Source organism: Monopterus albus, unplaced genomic scaffold (assembly GCF_001952655.1).
Source record: "Monopterus albus unplaced genomic scaffold, M_albus_1.0 scaffold92.1, whole genome shotgun sequence".
NCBI classification, from domain to species: domain Eukaryota; kingdom Metazoa; phylum Chordata; class Actinopteri; order Synbranchiformes; family Synbranchidae; genus Monopterus; species Monopterus albus.
In genome coordinates this window covers 1403186-1425335 of record NW_018127972.1, presented here as the reverse complement: position 1 = coordinate 1425335, position 22150 = coordinate 1403186, and the positions used below count along the sequence as shown (strand labels likewise).

The window sequence follows — 22150 nt, the reverse complement described above, 5'->3', positions numbered from 1 at the left end:
ATGACAGCTCCCAGAAGTGAAGCCACTGCGAATCGATCGCTCCCTGTTGGCTGGTTGCAGTATATTCATCAGCAAGAGTATGCTGGTATACAGTATACATTTTTCCCATATTTCACTTCTGTGATTTTTGATCGATGTTATCACACTGATGTGTGTGCAATTTGTTATTTTTCTGGTAAGTTTGTTTTTCAAGATGTTATTTGATGATATAAAAAGAGGTGTGTTTCAGCTGATTTGACAGCTTTGATTAGTGGTTTGATGCTGCCACTCAACTAATTCTCACTACTTTGCAGAATCTGGTTGCAAAAATGCAAGATAGCAGCCACCATATTTTGGCTTCATTTTTGCATAGTGGAGGGAAGTGGTCATTATATACAGTATATGTCAGTGGTTCTGATTTGAAAGTTCAGTCCAGCTGAATCCTCTTGGCCCCTCCCTAATAAAGACTGAGGTATATTAGCGTTAGCATTAGCAAGCCTAACAAGAGCCAAAAGGCAATGCTGCATATGAAGATTTATTCCTTTGAACTTCCAGATTCACACAAATATGACACATTTAAATTTACATTTGTTTTGTCCTCACTAAGAAGCTATTTTTCAGTAGTTGTTGGTGGTTACACAAATAAACGAAGCTCCAGTCTTTTTAGCTGTGGCTTAGCTGTTGATGTCTTTACCTGCAGATTAATACTAGAGCATTAATTTTGCAAACAAACACCTACATCACTTCCAGTTGTACTCTTCAGTTATTCAGAGTTATTCTACATATTTCACACAGTCAGCACTGTATTTGGAAAAGCTAATGTGTGTGTGTGTGTGTGTGAATTTGTTTGTGCTTTTTGTCATTCTTTCAGAGTACATTTGTGAACCGTCCTGCCCTAGGAATCCTGCCGCCTGAGAATTTTCCAGACAAACTCACTGAAAGTCTCCTCTCAGTTAGTAAAACACACACACACACACGCATCCTTGTGGTCATCATTTACAGGGTCCGTACATAGACCTACAGTACATTTATTTCTAACCCTAACTTTAACCAAAGCGCTAACCTTACATGCCATCATTTTTATAAAATTTGACAGGTGATTTCTGGTCCCTGCAAAGCAGCGTGCTCCCAGTGTTTTGTCAACACAAGTACAGTGCCTTGCGAAAGTATTCGGCCCCCTTGAACTTTGCGACCTTTTGCCACATTTCAGGCTTCAAACATAAAGATATAAAACTGTAATTTTTTGTGAAGAATCAACAACAAGTGGGACACAATCATGAAGTGGAACGAAATTTATTGGATATGTCAAACTTTTTTAACAAATAAAAAAACTGAAAAATTGGGCATGCAAAATTATTCAGCCCCCTTAAGTTAATACTTTGTAGCGCCACCTTTTGCTGCGATTACAGCTGTAAGTCGCTTGGGGTATGTCTCTATCAGTTTTGCACATCGAGAGACGGAAATTTTTGCCCATTCCTCCTTGCAAAACAGCTCGAGCTCAGTGAGATTGGATGGAGAGCGTTTGTGAACAGCAGTTTTCAGTTCTTTCCACAGATTCTCGATTGGATTCAGGTCTGGACTTTGACTTGGCCATTCCAACACCTGGATATGTTTATTTGTGAACCATTCCATTGTAGATTTTGCTTTATGTTTTGGATCAGTGTCTTGGTGGAAGACAAATCTCCGTCCCAGTCTCAGGTCTGTTGCAGACTCCATCAGGTTTCCTTCCAGAATGGTCCTATATTTGGCTCCATCCATCTTCCCATCAAGTTTAACCATCTTCCCTGTCCCTGCTGAAGAAAAGCAGGCCCAAACCATGAGGCTGCCACCACCATGTTTGACAGTGGGGATGGTGTGTTCAGGGTGATGAGCTGTGTTGCTTTTACGCCAAACATAACGTTTTGCATTGTTGCCAAAAAGTTCGATTTTGGTTTCATCTGACCAGAGCACCTTCTTCCACATGTTTGGTGTGTCTCCCAGGTGGCTTGTGGCAAACTTTAAACGACACTTTTTATGGATATCTTTAAGAAATGGCTTTCTTCTTGCCACTCTTCCATAAAGGCCAGATTTGTGCAGTATACGACTGATTGTTGTCCTATGGACAGAGTCTCCCACCTCAGCTGTAGATCTCTGCAGTTCATCCAGAGTGATCATGGGCCTCTTGGCTGCATCTCTGATCAGTCTTCTCCTTGTATGAGCTGAAAGTTTAGAGGGACGGCCAGGTCTTGGTAGATTTGCAGTGGTCTGATACTCCTTCCATTTCAATATTATCGCTTGCACAGTGCTCCTTGGGATGTTTAAAGCTTGGGAAATCTTTTTGTATCCAAATCCGGCTTTAAACTTCTCCACAACAGTATCTCGGACCTGCCTGGTGTGTTCCTTGTTCTTCATGATGCTCTCTGCGCTTTAAACGGACCTCTGAGACTATCACAGTGCAGGTGCATTTATATGGAGACTTGATTACACACAGGTGGATTCTATTTATCATCCTTTGTCATTTAGGTCAACATTGGATCATTCAGAGATCCTCACTGAACTTCTTTAGAGAGTTTGCTGCACTGAAAGTAAAGGGGCTGAATAATTTTGCACGCCCAATTTTTCAGTTTTTTATTTGTTAGAAAAGTTTGAAATATCCAATAAATTTCGTTCCACTTCATGATTGTGTCCCACTTGTTGTTGATTCTTCACAAAAAATTACAGTTTTATATCTTTATGATTGAAGCCTGAAATGTGGCAAAAGGTTGCAAAGTCCAAGGGGGCCGAATACTTTCGCAAGGCACTGTATATAGCATATAAAAAACCACATACACATATAAATTAAACACTTGTAACACAGTCTGTCTTTCCTCCCCGTCAGGTGGCTCCCAGTGGAATGACTCGTGTCCAGACGATGGCCTGTGGCTCTTGCTCCAATGAGAATGCTTTCAAATCAATGTTTATCTGGTACAAGGTGAGTGAGAAAACATTCAAACTATGTTTGCTGTTGCCTGGTTTACGAAGTCCAAACTAACAGCATGAAAAACTATCACAGCTCTATCATCTGTCTTCTATAAAGACTGGGAGACTTGAGAGAGAGAGAGAGAAAAATCCATGGATGTTGTGCCTTTTAGATCCTAGTATCAGTTCCATCAATAAAAGCTATGATGAAAAATATTTGTAGATTACTTTTTTACTAGATGAAAACAAAACTAAAACAAAATGTAAAGTAACCTTTGAAAAAACAACTTATTAAACGTATTACATATTGGAAGAATGGATGAATGGACAAATGTACTTAATGCCTTTTCAAAGCAAAGTTTTATTCAGTGACCTGCATATATTTGTGGAATCACTGTGTTTTCAGATGTTTTAGTTTCTATCATCAAGCTAAACCCTGATACTGGCTGCTCTGCACCAGAGAGAGCAGGTGGGCAGGGAGGATGGAAAGAGAGAACGGGTCAAAGCTTAAAAGGACAACTTGTTCTGCTAAGGAGTTGTATTACTGGAGAGTAGAGGGACATGGACACTACATGTGAACAAATAAACAACCTTTTCTAGTAATCTTGCGAGAAGAACGGCTGTATCAATGGCAGAGTTCTGCACAGGTCCATTGTTGAAAACACGCACCCCCAAAGCTCCGTATGAGACCAGATCCATTACCAGGTTACTGTATTTCTAAATGAAATCTGGACCAGACCTGACCTGACCCATATCCGTAAATAAAGTCGACTTTAAGCTACACAGTCACTTACTTTAAAGTGTTTGAGAATTGTGTTCTTGGAAAAGTTTCTACAGCTGTTACCTTACTAAGGATGTAGCATGTGGCTATCAAATGCTAACACTTTTTGTCACTATTTACAAGCAGCAAAGCTGCTGATAATGTTGTTCTCACTGTTGGTGACCACAGAATATCTCCCATACATCTGATTTGGCCTTCAAATGATCTGTTGTCTTCAATTTTGTATTCACCACAGGCTGTATTCACTTTTAGGTTATCCAGTTTGACACACTGGCATCTAGCCTACGTTGATGTCTGAGTGATGTACTATTTACAGGATGTGACTTGAGGGGTCAAAGATTGTGCCACAGGCCTTCACAATAAATGCATCGGTTATTTAGATTTGATAAAATTATGATGGATTATAGGGCATCTTTAAAAGAAGCTGCACCTATATTTATTTATTTTTTAACTTAAATTATTTCACTCACTCCCCTCTCATATTTAGCCTCGTACCTGTGAAATAATAAAAACATATGTTTACCCATTACACATCATGTTTTGTGGGTACCCGACCCTGTGAAGCGTTGTAATCCATGGTAACTGCGCACAAAAAACATGGCCACAGCTGTAGTCCCAGAATTCTTAAAAGACAAGGTCATTAAAAATGTAGGACAAAAATGAGATGATCAGTTATTCCTCTAATCCAACAGCTGAACACCCTTGTGCTATTCTTTCTATAAGTGAAATCAAATATAGTTGGGATAGACGTTCCCACACGTGTTGCACTTCTAAGTTGCTTTGCTTTCGCTCTTCAGCTGGAAGGTCTGGACACTGTGCTGCCAACTCTGAAGCCAGCTGTCTTGTTCTTTTCAGCCTGGAGATGTTTGTTGGCTCATTATCGTGCTATAGGAAAACCCCCGAAAAAGTCTGACTTTCCTTTGTTAATGGCCTTTATATAAACAATGGCTCAGGGGGCGGAGTGACATAGTTCTTCCTAACACTGCCTTTGTACAGATAGAATTTGTTATTGTAAGTCATCAACAAAATTAAATACTATTTAAAATACATTTTAAAAACTAGGGACAACCACAGTGAAATTGCTTTACTGAATAGAATACTCTGTCAGGGACCGTAGCCATGCCTTCACAGCCCACTAGAGGTTCACGGACCACTGGTTGAAAACCCCTGCATTATATCTGGACAGACATGCATGTAAACTGCAACATGACTGCTTGATGTAGGTACACAACCACAAGGCATTAATCCTAATTTTGTTTAGTTTTTACTCTGGCAGCTTCTTAGCTTTGTATCATTTAAGGTTTAAGGCCACTGGACTTCAGCTGCTTCAATTTCAAAACAAACTGCAAAAATGGGGGTGTTCTAAAACTTTTGACGGGTGGTGTGGCTTTGTCTCAACGTGAAGTCCTAAAAGTGTGTTTGCTTTTGCTATAGAACAAGGAGCGAGGCCACAGTACACCCTCTGATGAAGACCTCCGCACCTCCGTGATAAACCAGGTGGGTGAAAGACGTGTCACTGCTTAACATGTTTTGCAGTTTCTATTTAATTCTACTAAATTACCTAAATCTTCCTCTCTATTTTTCCTGTTTCTATGTTTCTCTGTTGCTCTCTGTCTTCATCTCTCTGCCCTTCTGTTTCAGGCACCAGGCTGTCCAGACCTCAGCATTTTATCTTTCATGGGTTCTTTCCATGGAAGAACCATGGGTATGTAAAACATTTAGTTATATGCAAATCGTTGCTGTTGTTCAGTAGTGCTGCCTCTGGTGTGAGGTGAAAAATATCACCTACCAGCCCTTCATTGCCAAATTGCAAATATTGTGGCAGCTCTTTTCATAACAGTCCTGTCCGGTTTGAACAGAACAAAGCTTTTTTCTTGTTTTTCACTTGTGTCTGAAAGCTGCTTCACTGGCTGATGCTCAGTCAGATAGTACCGGTAAAACATTTGCAGCACAAAAATACCAGAGGATTTGTGGGATTTAAACAGCTGTCTGTGGAGATTGCACTTCATTAAACACACCAGAAGGAAGAAATAGACTTGAAGCATTAAAAACGTGCGAGGTCCACTGGTGACACACACGTCTTTGAGTTCGTGTGGGCTGACATAATTGATAGATTGGAGTTTTGTTGCTTAAAAATACACAGATGAAGTAAATTCTCCCATCAGAAACGAGCTGTGAATATGGAATTATTTTGGAATTAAAAGAAAACACAACATTAAGTGAATGTGAAGTTTTAAACAAAACTCCTACTGTAATGTAGGAAGTGTTTTCCCTCAGCTGTATGTGTGACAGTGTAAATGCTTCTTATGTAAAATGTCAAAGTTTATGTTGAATTGGAAGGTCATCCTGGATCCTTATTTGTATTTAAAAAACACTGGAAAGTGAACAGAGGAGCTTTTGTACCATTTGTGAGTTAATAAAAATGAAATAGGCAGATAACACCACTTGATATCAATCGCAGACCCCTGAATTGAATCCAATCAAAATTGCATCATGGCATATTTTTAAGTATCGGCAAACATCGGACCGCTGGTGAAAAGGATCATTATAGAATCGTACTGTGGTGAAACTGGTGATTTACACCCCTATTTATAACTGAAATGCACATGAACAAGCATTAAAATTGAATGGCCAAGTGATTAACGTGACGTTGATTTGTGGCTAACATTATGCTTTTGCCTTATTAAGGTTGCTTGGCAACAACACACTCAAAAGCAATCCATAAACTTGATGTGCCAACATTCGATTGGCCAATCGCCCCGTTTCCCAGGCTGCAGTACCCACTGGAGGAATTTTCCAGGGAGAATGCACAGGAGGAGTCTCGCTGTCTGGAGGAGGTGGGCTGTGTGTGTGTGTGTGTGTGTGTGTGTGTGTGTGTATGTGTGTGTGCAGTCATGAAGTACAGCTGCAAAGTTGTTTTTTGATAAATTAAGGTTCTCAATCAAAACAATCTTAGAAACAATTTACACTGTAAGTAACTAATCAAAAGTGGCTGCAGCCTTTCAAGACCTCTTCGTCCGACCAGGTCACTGGAGTAGCTGCATGTTTGCTCACCCCATATACAAAGAATCATACAAAAAAATAAAATCCAGTGACATTTAGTACTGATGTCAAGACAGCACATTTTATTTTTCAAACTGACATGGACATTTATAGGCTATATCTCATTTTGTTACTGAGCAGACATGCTTATATTAAATTTAAATCCTTATGAATCTTTCTTGCATTTATCAGCCAGTGTAATTATTCTGTGATAACTGAACTTTGTCTGGTAATTTCTGTTAAAAAAAAAATAACAGGAGCTATAATTATGAGTGAAAGCAATATTTTGTTTTTTATATTTTAGCCTTCAAATAATTGTCTTTATTTTATGATTCAAATACCTAACTGTGCTAGGCAAATATTTAAAATTTTTATTTAGGGTAAACTGAAATACATTTTAATGTCTTTCAGTGATTCATTTTGTAATAAATCTTTTAAGATATATGTACATTGACAAATAAACATATAAATTCTTGTCTCATGTTTAGAGTCAAAAATGATGTATTCCAAGTATCTGGCCATCAGTTAAAAATCCAAAGGTATACACTTTACAGTGACATGTAAAGGTTGTTTTAGACCTGAAGTTACTTAACCTTTACAAACTTTTTATAACTTAAGGAAGACAAAGCTGAAATTTTAATCTTTGGATCAGGCTCCATTGAAAACCCATTTTTAAATTTGGATTTGCTGATTCTGTTGGTTAAATGTAATGTTAAAAATTTAGGAGTTATCTTGGACGGAAATTTTAAGTTGGATAAACAGGTCAATAATGTCATTAAGACCAGCTTTTTTCACTGTAGATAAAAGTGAAGCCTTTTCTTACAAGAGGTGATTCTGAAAGGGTTGTCCATGCTTTTATTTTGAGCTGTTTGGACTATTGCAATACACTGTATGCCAGCATTGATCAGTCTTCTCTTGCACAATTGCAATTAGTCCAAAAAGCTGCTGCCAGTTTTTTAATAGGTACAGTATACAGGAACATGAGCATATCACTCCAGTTCTAGCATCCTTGCATTGGTTACCCATCCATTTTAACATTAAGTTTAAGATTTTATCTATGACCATCAAGGCCAAGTGCCATGCTATTTAAGATTTTCTTTTTAACACATAATAACCCTTCGATGTCCCTCCCTTCTGCTGACCAGCTTTTGCTAAATGTTCCCAAAGCTAATTTGGAAAAATAGAAGGGATTGTTCTTTCTCTGTTTTAGCCCCAAAGCTCTAGAATGAGCATCCTCTACAGATTACAATGGCAACATCACCACTGGTTTTTAATTCAAGCTGTAAAACATATAGCTTTTAATGCTATTTGAGTGTCTTCAGTTGTTTGTAACATGGCGGGTATGTTTGTCTGTATGTTTTGTTAAGCACTTTGGTCAGCTTGATTGTTTTTTTTTTTATGTGCTCTATAAATACATTTTGATTGATAGATATATTATCATTTAATAATCAACTAACAATTTTAGCACTACTCCAGTGATTCATGTTAGTGCCTTGTAAGGAAGTATGTACCCCCAGGTACACATCACATTTCCCAAGTACTAAGATATGAGTGTTGAATTTAAATTATATAAAACATGACACCGCTTAGAAAATATGATTAAAATGGTGTGTGTGTGTGTGTGTGTGTGTGTGTGTGTGTGTGTGTGTGTGTGTGTGTGTGTGTGTTGGGGCGGACATGTGCACCTCCAGGTGGAGGATCTGATTGTGAAGTGGAGGCAGAAGGGGAAGCCTGTGGCAGGGATTGTAGTTGAACCAATCCAGGCTGAAGGCGGAGATAACCACGCTTCCCCAGATTTCTTCAGAAGCCTTCGCAACATTTGCCGCAAGGTAACGGTTATCACTATGGCAACAGACCCTTTAAAAGGGTCTTTAAACTTGTGCTCATTTAGAGATACATCAACTTGAAAACTACACTTATTGACTAGCCTCACACACTACTGTGGTAACATTTTCAGTAACATTATAATGGCCAGCCTTTAGTAAAATAACATCTTACAACACAGTAATACAGTAACAATAAGAAGCATTTCTGATCTTGACTTCATTTACTTCATTAGACCCAATATGGATTCCAAGGCCTCATGAGAGTCATTAACATTTTAGAAACAGAAAGAACAAACGTCCATGGGCAGCATGCTAGTTAACAGAAGTCGAAGCTCGGGGAATAGAAATCTACCAAAGCACTTGATGTTCTGGTCATAAGTAGGGAGCCAGGGTGGCACCACAGATTCCCATGCCCAAGGCATCACTTTGAGCCAAGTGAACCGGAGGACTAGGTCACAATGATGAGTTAGGCAGCCCGTCTGCCTTTGCAGAAGCAAGAGCCTGTATATGGATGTTAAGATTATGTCAATCTTCCCAAGACCTTGAAGAGCACATTATCAATCCAGCCGCTATTTGGACACCATGTACCACGTGCTGTCTGAGGTAAGCAAAGAGGTTATTCCAGAGCACAATGGGAAAAGGCCCTGCAGACTTGTTTTTAACTCTGAGGACAGACAGGAGCCCTCCATTCTGAGAGAGGAGAGCACAGGAATGAAATTAAGGTTTAAGGTTGTGGACCAGATAGTTGTTGACATGATATCATGGGTCCTCCCTGCAAAGACATGTCTGCTGTGTCAGTGAGTAAAACCCTTGTCCAGCCTGTCAACCTACATACAGTACATTCATAATCTGTTTACTTTTGTCTCTTTCCCATGTCTCAGTCTGTTAATTTTTTTGTCTCCCCAGCATGGCTGTGCTTTCCATGTGGATGAAGTCCAGACTGGTGGGGGGACCACAGGAAAGTTTTGGGCCCATGAACACTGGGGCGTAGATGACCCTGCTGACATTGTCTCCTTCAGCAAGAAGCTTCTAACTGGCGGATACTTCCAAAAGGATGAATTACAGCCTGATAAGGTTTGTTTTTAAAAAAAAATGTCTGCAATGAAATTCAGACCACATAATGTACTGGTCATATCAATGCAATATTAGATGTTTTTTTTTTTTTTTTTTTTGAACAAGACAAAAAATTGAAAGGCCATTCTGCAAAATATGAATCTGGTGGACAGTACAATGAACCATAGCAGCATTAATTAATTTGAATTTCTAGGTAAAAATCAGTATATGTACTGATGAAAAGAGATTTGTAACACTCTAAACAAAGTGTGTAATTGAGAAACCCTGCATTTTACTTGGCATAATGCTGACATAGTAACTTCTCCAGGCTTACAGCAATTCTCTCTAATGATAAAGAAATAAGGCATTAACAGACATGTAATGTGTGTTTTTTAAACCTTACCATGAAGTCCCACCAAGTAGTGGAAGCATCACTCCCTTTCAAGTTGCTCCAAGGTTGGTAAATCCAACCGATGGTCACTGGGTCTTCCCCCACACAACCACATACAGTCCCAAAGTAGTGAAATTAATTCCACCAGCTTTGGTGTCTTGTGACACACTGCTAAAAAAGTCTTTCTGTTTCTTTACTCAGATGTGTTGCAGTAATGTACAATATAAATAATATAAATTTACATTATACACTGTATGTACAGTATTTAACACCTTAGGTTTTCACTGTCATGTACATGTAGACAGAAACCTACAGAAGTGTCTTCAAACCTTGTGCCCTGGAGACTTTACATGACTGTATAACATCACTGTCATTTGATCAGTGTGTTTGCTTGTGTGTCTGTTGTCTTTTTTTCAGGCATACCGTATCTTTAACACGTGGATGGGAGACCCAGCGAAAAACTTGTTCCTGGCTGAGGTTCTCAATGTAATTCGCAGGGAAAACCTTCTGGAGGAGGTGACCCGTTCTGGGAAAGCCTTGTTAAACGGTCTTTATGAGCTCCAGGTAGCGTGTTTGAGTGTGCATGTGTGCGTTTTCATTTTTGTATACAGTTTATTTAGGTTCAAACTGCCCAAAATTGAAGTGACCCATTTTAGTTAAGCCCGAATAAGAGGCACTCTTTCACCTCATTTTGACTCATATGTTTACTGCGGGCTGATTTGATTATGCAAAGATTTAAGCATAATCTTAATCCCACTTTCTGATGAGAGCATCAGTCTTCTTAAACCCACAAAGCAATGTGTCTGGACATTGTTTGCTTACCTGTCCATCTTTTGTCTTCTGCTGTCAATGCTGAGGTCTGCATTTGCACAACAGCGGGGATTAGCTCCACACACACACATACACAGAACAAGCAGCATAGCCACAGTGGAGAGAAGGCCAACACTGTATACATTTGACACACTATTGACTACTATGCTTGTTACTGTACAGTAAGTGCAAAAAGTCCTTTGAGTAATGAATCAAAACCCCTGTTCAGCAAACATAAACTTTCAACTTATCCACTGCAGGTATACTTCATTTTTCTCAGCCACAACATATAGTAGCTGTTATAGGAATTTGCTAGGACCCAGCTAAACAATAAAAGAACCAATAACACATTTGATAAAGTATGGACCACTAAGAAATATTGGTAAATACAGTAGTGAGAATTAAATCGATACCTACCCTAACCTGCAATGATTTTTTTTTTTTTTCGCCATACCGCTGTCCATTAAATATCTCTGGGTGTATTAGGCCATTGAGGGTTACTGTCATTTACTTGGATGAAGTTTGGTATGAATACGATTTAAATGTATGTGAACGTGACCTGGATGCATCTGGTCCCCAGGCTCAATACTCCGGCATACTAAGCCGAGCTCGAGGACAGGGGACCTTCTGTGCCATTGACATCTGTGATGATGAAACACGCAACCGCATCCTGCTCAAGACCAGAGACAAAGGTATGAAATACATCAGCACTAGTTTTTATTTATAATTTTTTTTTTTTTTGCAGGCTAGGTACCACAGGTCAAGTTAGAAAAATGTCTCAATGCCAGGATATTAGATGTGACTATTTTAATAGTATCGCTGTGTGCTGGTCGCAGAATTTAAGACTGACGTAGCAGATGCTCTGTCATCAACTTTTATAGCTTATGGGTGGCAGCATTTCAGCATTTTCAATTTCAAGAAATGAAACAGCCGGAAAGTAAACTGACAAACACTAAACAATTTGCAAAAGCTGCCGGATGACAGCAGTACTAGCCCCGTTTAGGACTGAGACAGTCCTGTATACTCACAGAAACAGTTGGGACATGACCATGTCCAAGATCTTAACAGAGATGGACAAACCAACCGGGTGGACATATGCAAAACCCACCACTTAGTAACTACCCTTAAAGTCTTTTCTCTTGGAAAGTAAAGCACACTGTTTGAACAACACCTCCAGTTAAGCACAAATCTCACCTTTATGTGGCTTGTCTGAGCGTATTGTGGTGTGGTCTCCTTGTTCTGGTGCACAAAGCAGCAATTTGCTCACTACTGCCCCCAGAGCTCAGGGGGATAGTCACTTCAACTGGTCCAGTACTGAGAATATGACCACCGGCATGGCCACCAAGCAGGAAAAGTTAAACCTGCCTATGGGGCACTAAAGCACTGATGTTCCACTCAGAGTATGACTTGTTTTGTTTCCAAGATTCAGCTGCTGCAATAGTATATGATTTTATTTTATTTCATAATAGGACTTCTAGTGACTGCTGAATTATATGTTTTTGTTTTTCAGTTGTACATTACAAACTGTTCAGTCATTCACTGCCAATTTTTTGGCATGCTTAGGTTAAGTTAAAAGGAAAATTATATTTAAAACATGCTGATTTTATTATTTAGTAAAGGGAATTTTCCATCTTTTTTCTTCATTTTTTTAATATTGTCAGAAATATTGTATGGTGGACTTTTTATAATTAGACCTATAAGAAATTATGTTTTAGGTTTGAAACAGCCACCTGCTGAGAATAGACCATTCTTGGGATGACGGGCTTGCCTGTTATGTCTTTCCCTGTCAGTGTGTCCTCATATCCCTCAGAGAAATTTTTAAGCATTTTTCATTAGGCCATTATTTTTTAAGGGGTTGAACAATGACACACACACAGTAAATAACTTAAGGAAGCACTAGCATGAAACTCCAGATCACTCCACCCTGATCCACTCTGCTCTACTACAGTCTGCTACACTCCATCCCTCTCTGCCCAGCTATTCATTTGTTGTTATGATATTAAAAGAAATGAGAACACAGCAAAAACTCACTGATCACGCAGAAATAATTGAAAATCAGTGATTGGTTCAATTTGATTTCCCGTAGCCTACACTGTAGCCTGATGCACACCTCTCCAGAAATGTAATTACACGTCATGGTGATGCAGCTGATCGGTTGGCATCTCATTTCCTCATTCATGTCTTTCAATGGCCGGACAAGCATAGAAAATCCCCCTTGTTTCAGTGGTCGGACAGACCATGCCCTGCGAAGTCTTCTTTCTTGTCTGCACTGCAGTAATGTTAATTTCAGTAAAACTAACTGCTGTTCAACATCTGTTAGTTTTTCCTGTTTCCCATAATAGTGAGGGTGAAGTTTCTGGAGAGTCAATCATCTCCAGAAAGATTGCTCACTTTTTAAAATAAAACTAATAAAGTCTGCATCCTGGAATGACGATGTATTGAAGCACCATCTTTTCCCTTTATTCAATGTAAGGGAAATGGGAGTATCATAACTGATCATAATGAAGTGGGAGGGAGGGAAAAGTGTATTTTCTAGATGAGAGGTAATTCATTCTCCAACTATCACCTGGTCCACAATGCTTCATATATTGCTTTATTATTTCAGTTGAGTGCCAATTTCTTGTATTGCTAAAGGGGCTTGAGTGGCCAGTTTCAGGGTTAATAACAGTATTGAACTCACCAGCAATGATAATATTTGTTGAGTCACAGAGTAATGAGAAAATGTTGTGGAAAAAGTATGGATAATCATTACTGGGGCTATAGATGTTGGCGAGTACATATGTTGTCTGGTTAATGGGCGACTGCGGTCCGTGGGTAGAGCAGTTGTCTCCTGACCGGAGGGTTGGCGGTTCGAATCTCGGTGCCTGCAGTCCACATGTCGAGGTGTCCATGGGCAAGACACTGAACCCCCAAGTTGCCCCCGATGGTTCGAGCCATTGGTGTGAGTTGGCGCCGCGAATGGCTGCCTCGGTTCTGTACCGGAAACAAATTTCTTGGGTGTAACATACATATAAAGGTGATTATCTTATCGTAATGGATACACTCATACGTTCATTATTTTTCTTTTTGATTTTTAAAAAATGTTTTAGTCTGTTATTTCACTATTACAGTTACTGTTACCTATTGAATCACTTTATTTATTCATTCATTCATCTTTCATCCCCATCAATGAACCAGGAGGAGCTGTGTAGGGGCAGCTGGGACATGTGATTTGGGGTCACTCTAGGGAGCCCTCTGAAGTGGACAGCATGGGGAGGAAGGCCACTTCACTGTTCCCTTTCCTTCAATCACACATAACATCAGTGGACTGCTAACAACCTCATAGACCAGCTTTGTCCTAGGGCTGGGAGCTGTTTAGGATAGGAATAGCAGGCAGTGGGTCAGGTCCTTCCATTCAAGGTCAGGGACTGACTCCGAGCTGCATAATTTCAGCTCCAAATCATGTTGTCAAAACAAATCATGATAAACAATTAAACTGAGGAAAGGTTTAACTTACCCACTAAACAAAGATGCTGCTGCTTTGGCCAACCTCACCCTGCTGAGCTGTTCTGGAGCTCCCAAGCGATGTCCTCGTCTTGTTGCAGTATTTATGATTCGGGACGGAAATATTGCCTGTGCACTCCCTGTCTTTATTACTTATTTGCTGATTTAAATCCCCTCATCACCCCATCAGCTTCCATTTTACATTTAAGACAAGTTTTGAAGCGTATTTCCAAAAAAAAATATTTGAAAAATGTTACAGTACATATCTTAGCCTTATTTATACTGTCAAATGAACACGTTCTAACATTACAATGTTTGAAAATGTGTGATTGTCACTGTGTAAAACTAAGCATTTGATGTTTTAACCACTAATAATCACTGAACTGTGTGGATGATGTTCATAGCAAACGTTTCTGTCACGACAGGTGTCATCCTGGGAGGGTGTGGGGATCGATCGATTCGTTTCCGTCCTGCACTGATTTTCAAGGAGTACCATGCTCACATCTTCCTCAACATCTTCAATGACGTGTTGGCCCAGCTTAAATAAACCCTGACAACGGAACCTGATTGCCACTACACAAGCCTGAGTTCATCCAGAATGAAGGGAGGGAAAACTCCAGAGAGTCCATGTCATGATAACCACAATCCACACAATAATATACAAGATTTAGAAAATACACACATAAACAATATCTGTTTCAAGACCCAGGGTCGGTTAAGATTGGCCAGTCTTCATCTCCTAGTTTTGGCCAGACACCCCAAAGTCTGTAGTGGATGGGTAGAGTAAAGAGTAATATTGATGTTCTTACCTGACATCCCACAACTGCATTTACTAAAATGTAGCAGGTTGATACTCAGACTAAGTTGCCATTTTGTTTCATGTGAAATACTTGTGGATTTCTATTTGTGAGGAGCGGGTCCCGTCCACCAACATCATTTGCATTCGGCACAGGAACTAGGAGCTGTTTTTTTTTTTTCTTGTTTTGTTTTTTCAAGCCTGTTGAAGAAATAGGTTAATTTAACGGGTATTTCTGTAAGTCAACTTATAACTACCTTAACATCTGTGCTCATCTCATTTTTGTGCCTCTCTTAATCTGGTTTACAAAGCTGTAAACAGCTTGGGTGTTTGTCTGACCAGGGAAGGAGCCATTAATGCGCACAACACCAGACCTATTAGAGTCACTTAATAAATCTCAGGTGCCTGAGATTTAGAGATCAGGAACCATGCTAAAAATATGTTTGTTCCTTTAGATGGTAGCACAGCTTTAGATAATTGTAAATGAGTTGTCAAAGATGCAGACTCCTAATGAACCTCCTTTAATGGCTCTTGTGTACACCTTCATTTCATCTTTTTGCTTCTTCTTCTCATGCCGGCTTTATCCCACCACCTGACTCAGTCACTGGAGTGATCATAGTGACACTGTATGTTTGTTTGAAGAAGGCAGACAGTGATCCCTGACACATCTTTGTGTCAGCGATAACTCTATGTAGGAACACTCAATACAGCTAAGATGCCAACCTGCATGTCATTGAATGCCTTCCATTTGAAATGTCTTTGTTATAATTCTATTGTGTTGCTCTTAATAGGAATGACTTTTCAGCTTGAAATGTTGTAGCCCAGAAAAATGTGACTCTTACACTGCCCGCGAAAACGTCATAGAATATTTAGTGCCCGCATGTTACTTAAATGTGCTTGGTTTCTTTGCTACTGGCTCAGATGGGAGCAGCCATTGTTAACATTAATTCATCAAAAATTTTGAACACATTTACTGCACTCTTGACCAAGAGCTTCATATTAGTTGCCACACTCATTTTCTGGTGTCACTTCATTATGATTTCATATTCAACACTACTCAGTAGTGACAGGACCACAAAAATAATGCTAGTAAATTTGGAGGAGGAGATCATTTTCAGTTTCAAAACAAAAATTAAATGTGCTCCAAATCCAAAATTACTACACATGGTAAAACGCATACAAAATTGAAAAACACTAACGCTATGGGCTTGTGCTTGTACTTCAAGCAGTTAACTGCTACTATTGCTCCTTGTTCAGTTATTACAGTGGTTACCTTACAGGCAGTCTGTCCAAATGTAGCCTACTTGCTAAATCTTTGCATTACATTAGCTACAGTAAATTAACTGGATTAAACGTGTTGATAAGAGATTGGACAGTGACCTCAAGGACTGAGCACAATTGGTCAGTAGTTGTTAATAACTAACAGGTAACCACTCAGGGGTGTTACTAGCCCCTTGTGGGACTGTCTCAACCACTGGAAACCTTTTATTTTGTACTATGCTTTGAAGCCACTTCCAGTAAAACATAATTTGCACCTTTGTGTCATTTTTCCAATTAAGTTTTCAAGTGTGACATCTTCATTGTCTCATGGGTTCATTATTGTCCCCTGAAACCAGATGAAAACCCGCACTGGTTCTTGATGTAAGAACCATAGAAAACCAAACTCCAGAAGTGACACAGAGATGATATTTATGCCCCACCCACCCACCTACATACAGAGCTTTATATAGAGAGCTTTTTTGTGCAAAACATCTGCAAATAGCTCTATGCAGTAGATCAGAGAGACCCAAACATAAGGAAATTGAGCTGTTGAACTTTAAGCACAGGTCCATCTATGAACACATAAGATGAAGGATGATACCAAGGTGCACTACATAGTCTTAAGCAACAGCACAAACCTTAGCAGTTTTGCCATTTTATATTATAAATCGAGCTGATTCGGTAGAATGCTTCAGACCTGGTTCAGTGTTTGTGAATGTTTCATGGAGCTCTTAGGCAAGTGTTAGGAAAGTGTAACGTTTCATAAAAAGATTTACCATATTAATTTCTCTAATTATTAACTTCCTACAAGCTAATATAGTTACATAGTATATGAATATATGTATATACGAATGTATATCAGAATGAGAATCAAAATCAGCTTTATTGGTCAGGTGTGTTGGACACACAAGGAATTTGACTCGGGTACAGTGGTAGTTAACGTGTGTGTACATACATGCATACATACACACACACACACACACACACATATATATCCTTTTATGTTCGTGTGAGAGCAATGTTATCCCATAAGCCTAATGTAAACTATTTGTTAAATACAGTTCACAGGGTCAGTTGGTCTTGTTTGATTTGCATTTTGTCCTAACCATGCATTTTATTGAAGATGTAATAAATTACTTAGGCTTGAGTTGTAGGGGAAGGGGGCTAAGCAGTATGACAGCACCTGTTTACTTGTCAGTCAGTATTAAAGAGTATCCACGAAGACCTTTTTTAAACATTTTTGACTTTAACGATTTGCACTTGTGATCTGAAATAGATGATTTTTAATGTAATTATTTTAGATGGCTCTAACTGTCGTTGCCTATATTCATTCTGTCCCTGTACTGTGATAAATAAATGAAGTTTTGAGTAACTTAATGTAGTGGGGTTCTTAGTTCTTTTGCAAGAAAGTATGGGGTTTTTTTTACCTAGGAACATTAGTATCAGAAAAATATCATTAGTCTTAACTAAAGATCTGAGATCCACTTTAATTACAGTCATGGAACAAAAGAAATTACATCCTCCCTCAATTCTGTTTATATTTTTCAGGGCCTAAAAATAACTGTATGGAATTCACCAACTTCTGTAAACCTAAATAGATAAATTTAAAAAATTACCTTAGTTAACAAAAACACAACAGATTTCAATATGTGGTTATTGTTTCCTAAAAGTTAACCAACATTCAGAAACCAGGTGGAAAAACAAAAGTACACCCTTCCCACTTCCACAATCTTTGAGAGTAATCAGCAGCCAGATGTTACTAAATCAAATGCAAAGGATTAATCAGTCATTAAGAAGTGTAACTGCCTATATAGAAGCAGAACCTTTGGCACTTTAGTGTTCTGGAGCACTGAGGTGTGTGTCTACAATATGCCAAGAAAAGAAAGGACATCAGCCATGACCTCAGAGCAGCAATTATCACTGCTCATCAGTCCAGGTAGGGTCATAAGGCCAAACAATCTGAGACTCATTGTTCTGCAGTGGAAAAGACTGTTTACAAATGGAAAAAATGTCTTAGAGGCAGCTGCCCATCTTCCTAAGAGGGCGTCCCAGCAAATTCACTTCAAGGTCAGATCGTTTAATGGTCAGAGTGTTATGAACGCTCGACACAAATGTGAGCGAGTGTAGAAATTAGCAGACCCAGGCGGCTGGCTTCGATGCAAGTATTGATTTATTTACAGTGTTAAAGCAGTGCAAATATATATACAAGGTGAAGGTATGAATATGACCGGGTGTCGACCAGCAGTAGTAGGAGTTATTGTCCGTGGAGTGATGATGGGCCGGGCTGCAGGGGTTGGAATCACTCCTGGGCTGGTCGGGTAGGAGATCCGGTTGACTGTGGAGGTAATGAGAGAGTTCAGTTAAAGTGGAGACTGTGCATCGACCTATGATGGTGGCTGGTGGAGCTGAGGGTGCCAGGATCCAGAGGAGAGGTCCAAAAAATGCAGAGGGAAACTAGGAACACACAACATAGGAAGAACAACGAGAATAAGCAAAGTACTAATCTAAGGAAGAGCTGACGACAGAGAAAGAACTAGCAAGGGAGTGATGGGTAAGCCGAGTATAAATAAGGAGTGAGACAAAGGAGGCGCAGCTGAAGAGTGTCAGAAAATCAGGGCAGGTGTGTCTAATCAAATAATCAGTGTGAGGGAGCTGACTAGGGCGAGAAAAAGAGAAGAGAGGAAGGTGCAGCCGGGCAAACCTGACACAGAGACATGAAAAAAAAACCCAAGAGCTTCATCACGTGACCTACAGGCCTCTGTAAGCACATTAAATGTTTATGTTCATGGGAGGACATTTAGAAAAAAGACTGAACTAGTATGGCTTTCACAAATCATCTAAGAAAAAGCCTCTTCTTTCCAACAAGAATATAGCAGCACTTAGGTTTGCAAAACTGCATCTGAACAAACTACGATGGTTCCGGAATAATATGCTTTGGACTGATGAGACCAAACCCAGTATATCCACATGAAAACCTCAGACCAATTGTCAAGCATGGTTCTGCAGCCACAGGACCTAGAAAACCTCCAGTCATTGAGATGCTAATGACCTCCTCTTTATACCATAATATTCTTGAGACAAACGTGTGGTCATCTGTCCAGCACCTTAAGCTGGGCTGAAATTGGTTCATGCATCAGGACAATGATCCCAAGCACATCAGCAAATTGATATCTGAATGGTTAAAGAAGAGAAAAATTAATGTGTTGGAGTGGCCACGTCAAACTCCAGACCTCAACCCCACTGAGATGCTGTGGCAGGATCTGAAGAGAGCTGTGCATAAACAAATGCCCTCAAACATCAATAAACTGTAGCAATGCTGGTGAGTGGGCGGTATGGAGGTAAACACAGATCCGAATGTTATCACTCTCCTTGTTTTATAGAAAAACGTCATTAAAACAATTGTTTGGACCCTGAGTAAAGGTTTGGTCTTGATGCCCGTTTTATCTGCAGCTTTTCCGCACCCGCCCCCCCCCTCACCCATGCCGCCGCCTTCTCTCGTCCACACCAGACGAGTCGATGCTAGTCTCGAAAAGCGTTTGCGTGACAACGTGGCGGTTAGCAGCCAATGAGAAGGTACTATGAAATATGTCCTACTTTCTATTGGCTATAACATCCTTCAGCGCTTTTGTGATTGGGTAGCTGAAGAACAAGGCCCGCCCCACCGACGCTGATATTTAAAGGTACAGAGTGCCAACGCGGACTGAGCTGCTGTTCACAAATTACAGAAGGAGGTGTAGAGAGAAGCTGCAGAGAAGCTGGTGAGCCCATGTTCTTACTGTCTTTTATAAGTTCTGTTATAGGGAGACTGACTTACAGTGTTTGATGAAGTGCATACAGCGCAGCTGACACACCAGCAACAACTTGTTGGGATTCAAGTAGACTTAAGGACTGGGAGAAAATTAGATGCTCATGCTTATCACTGGAGTGCTATGTTATTTTATGAATGCAAAAATGTTAATATTTATAAGAGAACATTTTGTGAATTCTAGCTCATGTGCTCCTTAGAGATGTGTCCTTGTTCTAGTACTTTTCTGCTCTTATATATTGTACATATGCAATTAAAGAGCAGGACTTTTGTTAATGTATGCCGAAGACATACAGCATACATGGACTGGTGCAAAATTAGCACCATGGAGATGAATGTAGGTCAGACAACAGCAGAATGTTATAACCAGTGCTGGGCCTAATGTCTCTGCTTGAACATGCTGAAGATGTAGAAAGTTTCAGATATCTTGATAAAAGTCTGACCATTCTCTCTGTCAGTGAAAAATAAGGTCATTTAATCTCATGTAAAGAGTGCACCCAGCATTTCCTCAGCTTTAGAGACAGTCGGCTACTAGTCTGAGAAATCCCCTCTAACAGAACTCTCCATAAGAGCATGCGTATATCCCACCTGCCATCTTGGTCTGATCACGGGAACTGCAGGCTCAGGAAGGAGCTGGTGAACAACTGGCATAGATAGGAGAAACACTGGGGAGCAGACGTGTGACTGCTGTCAGAAGGAAGGATGCCAGAAGACCTTTAGCCCCTCGGTGTGACCCAAGCTGTCAGTTTTGTTTTTTATGCTTTCACTATTGTATGTTTTTAGTTTTATTGTGTGCCACCTCATGCTCTTCTTAGCTTCCTCTCCTTTTGTCTTTATTCTTATTTTAATCTTATTTTTGAACTTTTATGAACTGCCCTCACACACAATCAAGCACATCTGACTTTTGGTCTCCACCCCATCCCCACCAGTTGATAATGATGCTGAAGTCCCTGGTATCCCTCTGCGTCCTGGCTGCTGTTGCCTTTGCTGTGCCCCCTCAAGAGAAGCGCGTCCACCACCATGCTGATCTGAGTGACCACGTCCACGACGATGCTCATGGCTTCCAGTATGACCATGAGGCTTTCCTGGGCAAGGAGGAGGCTAAGACCTTTGACCAGCTAACCCCCGAGGAGAGCAAAGACAAATTAGCGTAGGTTTTGATGACCGTCAGCATACACTTACTCTGCCTCTAGCACCTCAAAGTTTTTGCTTATGTATGTGTTTGTATTTATTAATCATCTTTGTTGTATTGCACACATTATTGCTAACAGGGTGTGTGTAAGTCAGAATTTGGGGATCCATTTCCAAAAGCATGGAGGGAGCAGATTATTCAGTTTAGATCGCTGCCTCCTTAAAACTGGCTTGATGGTAAAATCAGAAGTCCTGTTTACAGCAGTATCAGTCAGTCAGCATCATTGCTGGTCAAGTGTATTAACACCCAGCATAGAGAACGTAGGTTCTAAACCTTATCTACAACCCTGACCCCATCTCTCCCCACAGAAAGATTGTGGACCGCATTGACACTGATAAGGATGGCTACGTCAGCCACGCAGAGCTGCACTATTGGATCAAACACCGCCAGAGGAGGTACATTGAGGAGAATGTGAACAAACACTGGAAGGATTATGATAAGAACCATGATGACAAGATATCCTGGGAGGAGTACAAGAACACCACCTACGGCTACTATCTGGGTAAATCTTTGCTTGTGAAAAATGAACCTCCATTTACATCTTCTTCTTTTTTCTCTCTCACCTCCTTTTCTTTTCTACCGCCTTCTCTGTGATCTGGAAACTGGTTTTAACTTTGTTTTCTGTCAGCCATCCCCACAAATGAAGCAACTATGAAGTCTTCACCTAGGAAGTGCCCAAGTTATTACTGAATAGACCACATGAGCCCAGCTCCTTCCAAGCAGGGTCTTTAAATGTAGAATATCCAAAGTAATCTGCAACACCAACCACAAACTGCAGATTATGAGTCTGTGTGT

The 22150-nt window shown here is 40.0% G+C and overlaps 2 protein-coding genes across 4 annotated transcripts in view; both read left to right on the top strand.

Moving 5' to 3' along the window:
• Positions 1-16632, top strand: part of abat (4-aminobutyrate aminotransferase) — a 42913-nt gene extending 26281 nt beyond the window's left edge. For both annotated transcript variants that reach the window (XM_020608362.1, XM_020608363.1), the window contains 10 exons: positions 851-931; positions 2837-2929; positions 5132-5194; positions 5339-5402; positions 6386-6534; positions 8431-8568; positions 9472-9639; positions 10427-10573; positions 11400-11511; positions 14728-16632. In XM_020608362.1, the coding sequence (XP_020464018.1) occupies positions 851-931; positions 2837-2929; positions 5132-5194; positions 5339-5402; positions 6386-6534; positions 8431-8568; positions 9472-9639; positions 10427-10573; positions 11400-11511; positions 14728-14849 (1137 nt within the window). In that variant the 3' untranslated portion in view covers positions 14850-16632. The remainder of the gene's footprint in view (positions 1-850; positions 932-2836; positions 2930-5131; positions 5195-5338; positions 5403-6385; positions 6535-8430; positions 8569-9471; positions 9640-10426; positions 10574-11399; positions 11512-14727) is intronic.
• Positions 16633-20028: 3396 nt separating this feature from the next.
• Positions 20029-22150, top strand: part of rcn3 (reticulocalbin 3, EF-hand calcium binding domain) — a 7449-nt gene continuing 5327 nt past the window's right edge. The window contains exons 1-3 of one of the 2 annotated variants that reach the window (XM_020608364.1): positions 20029-20116; positions 21093-21313; positions 21664-21857. In XM_020608364.1, coding sequence (XP_020464020.1) covers positions 21099-21313; positions 21664-21857 — 409 coding nt within the window. In that variant the 5' untranslated portion in view covers positions 20029-20116; positions 21093-21098. Of the gene's footprint in view, positions 20117-20885; positions 20905-21092; positions 21314-21663; positions 21858-22150 lie in introns of those variants that run through there. The other variant, XM_020608365.1, reaches the window with a different exon arrangement.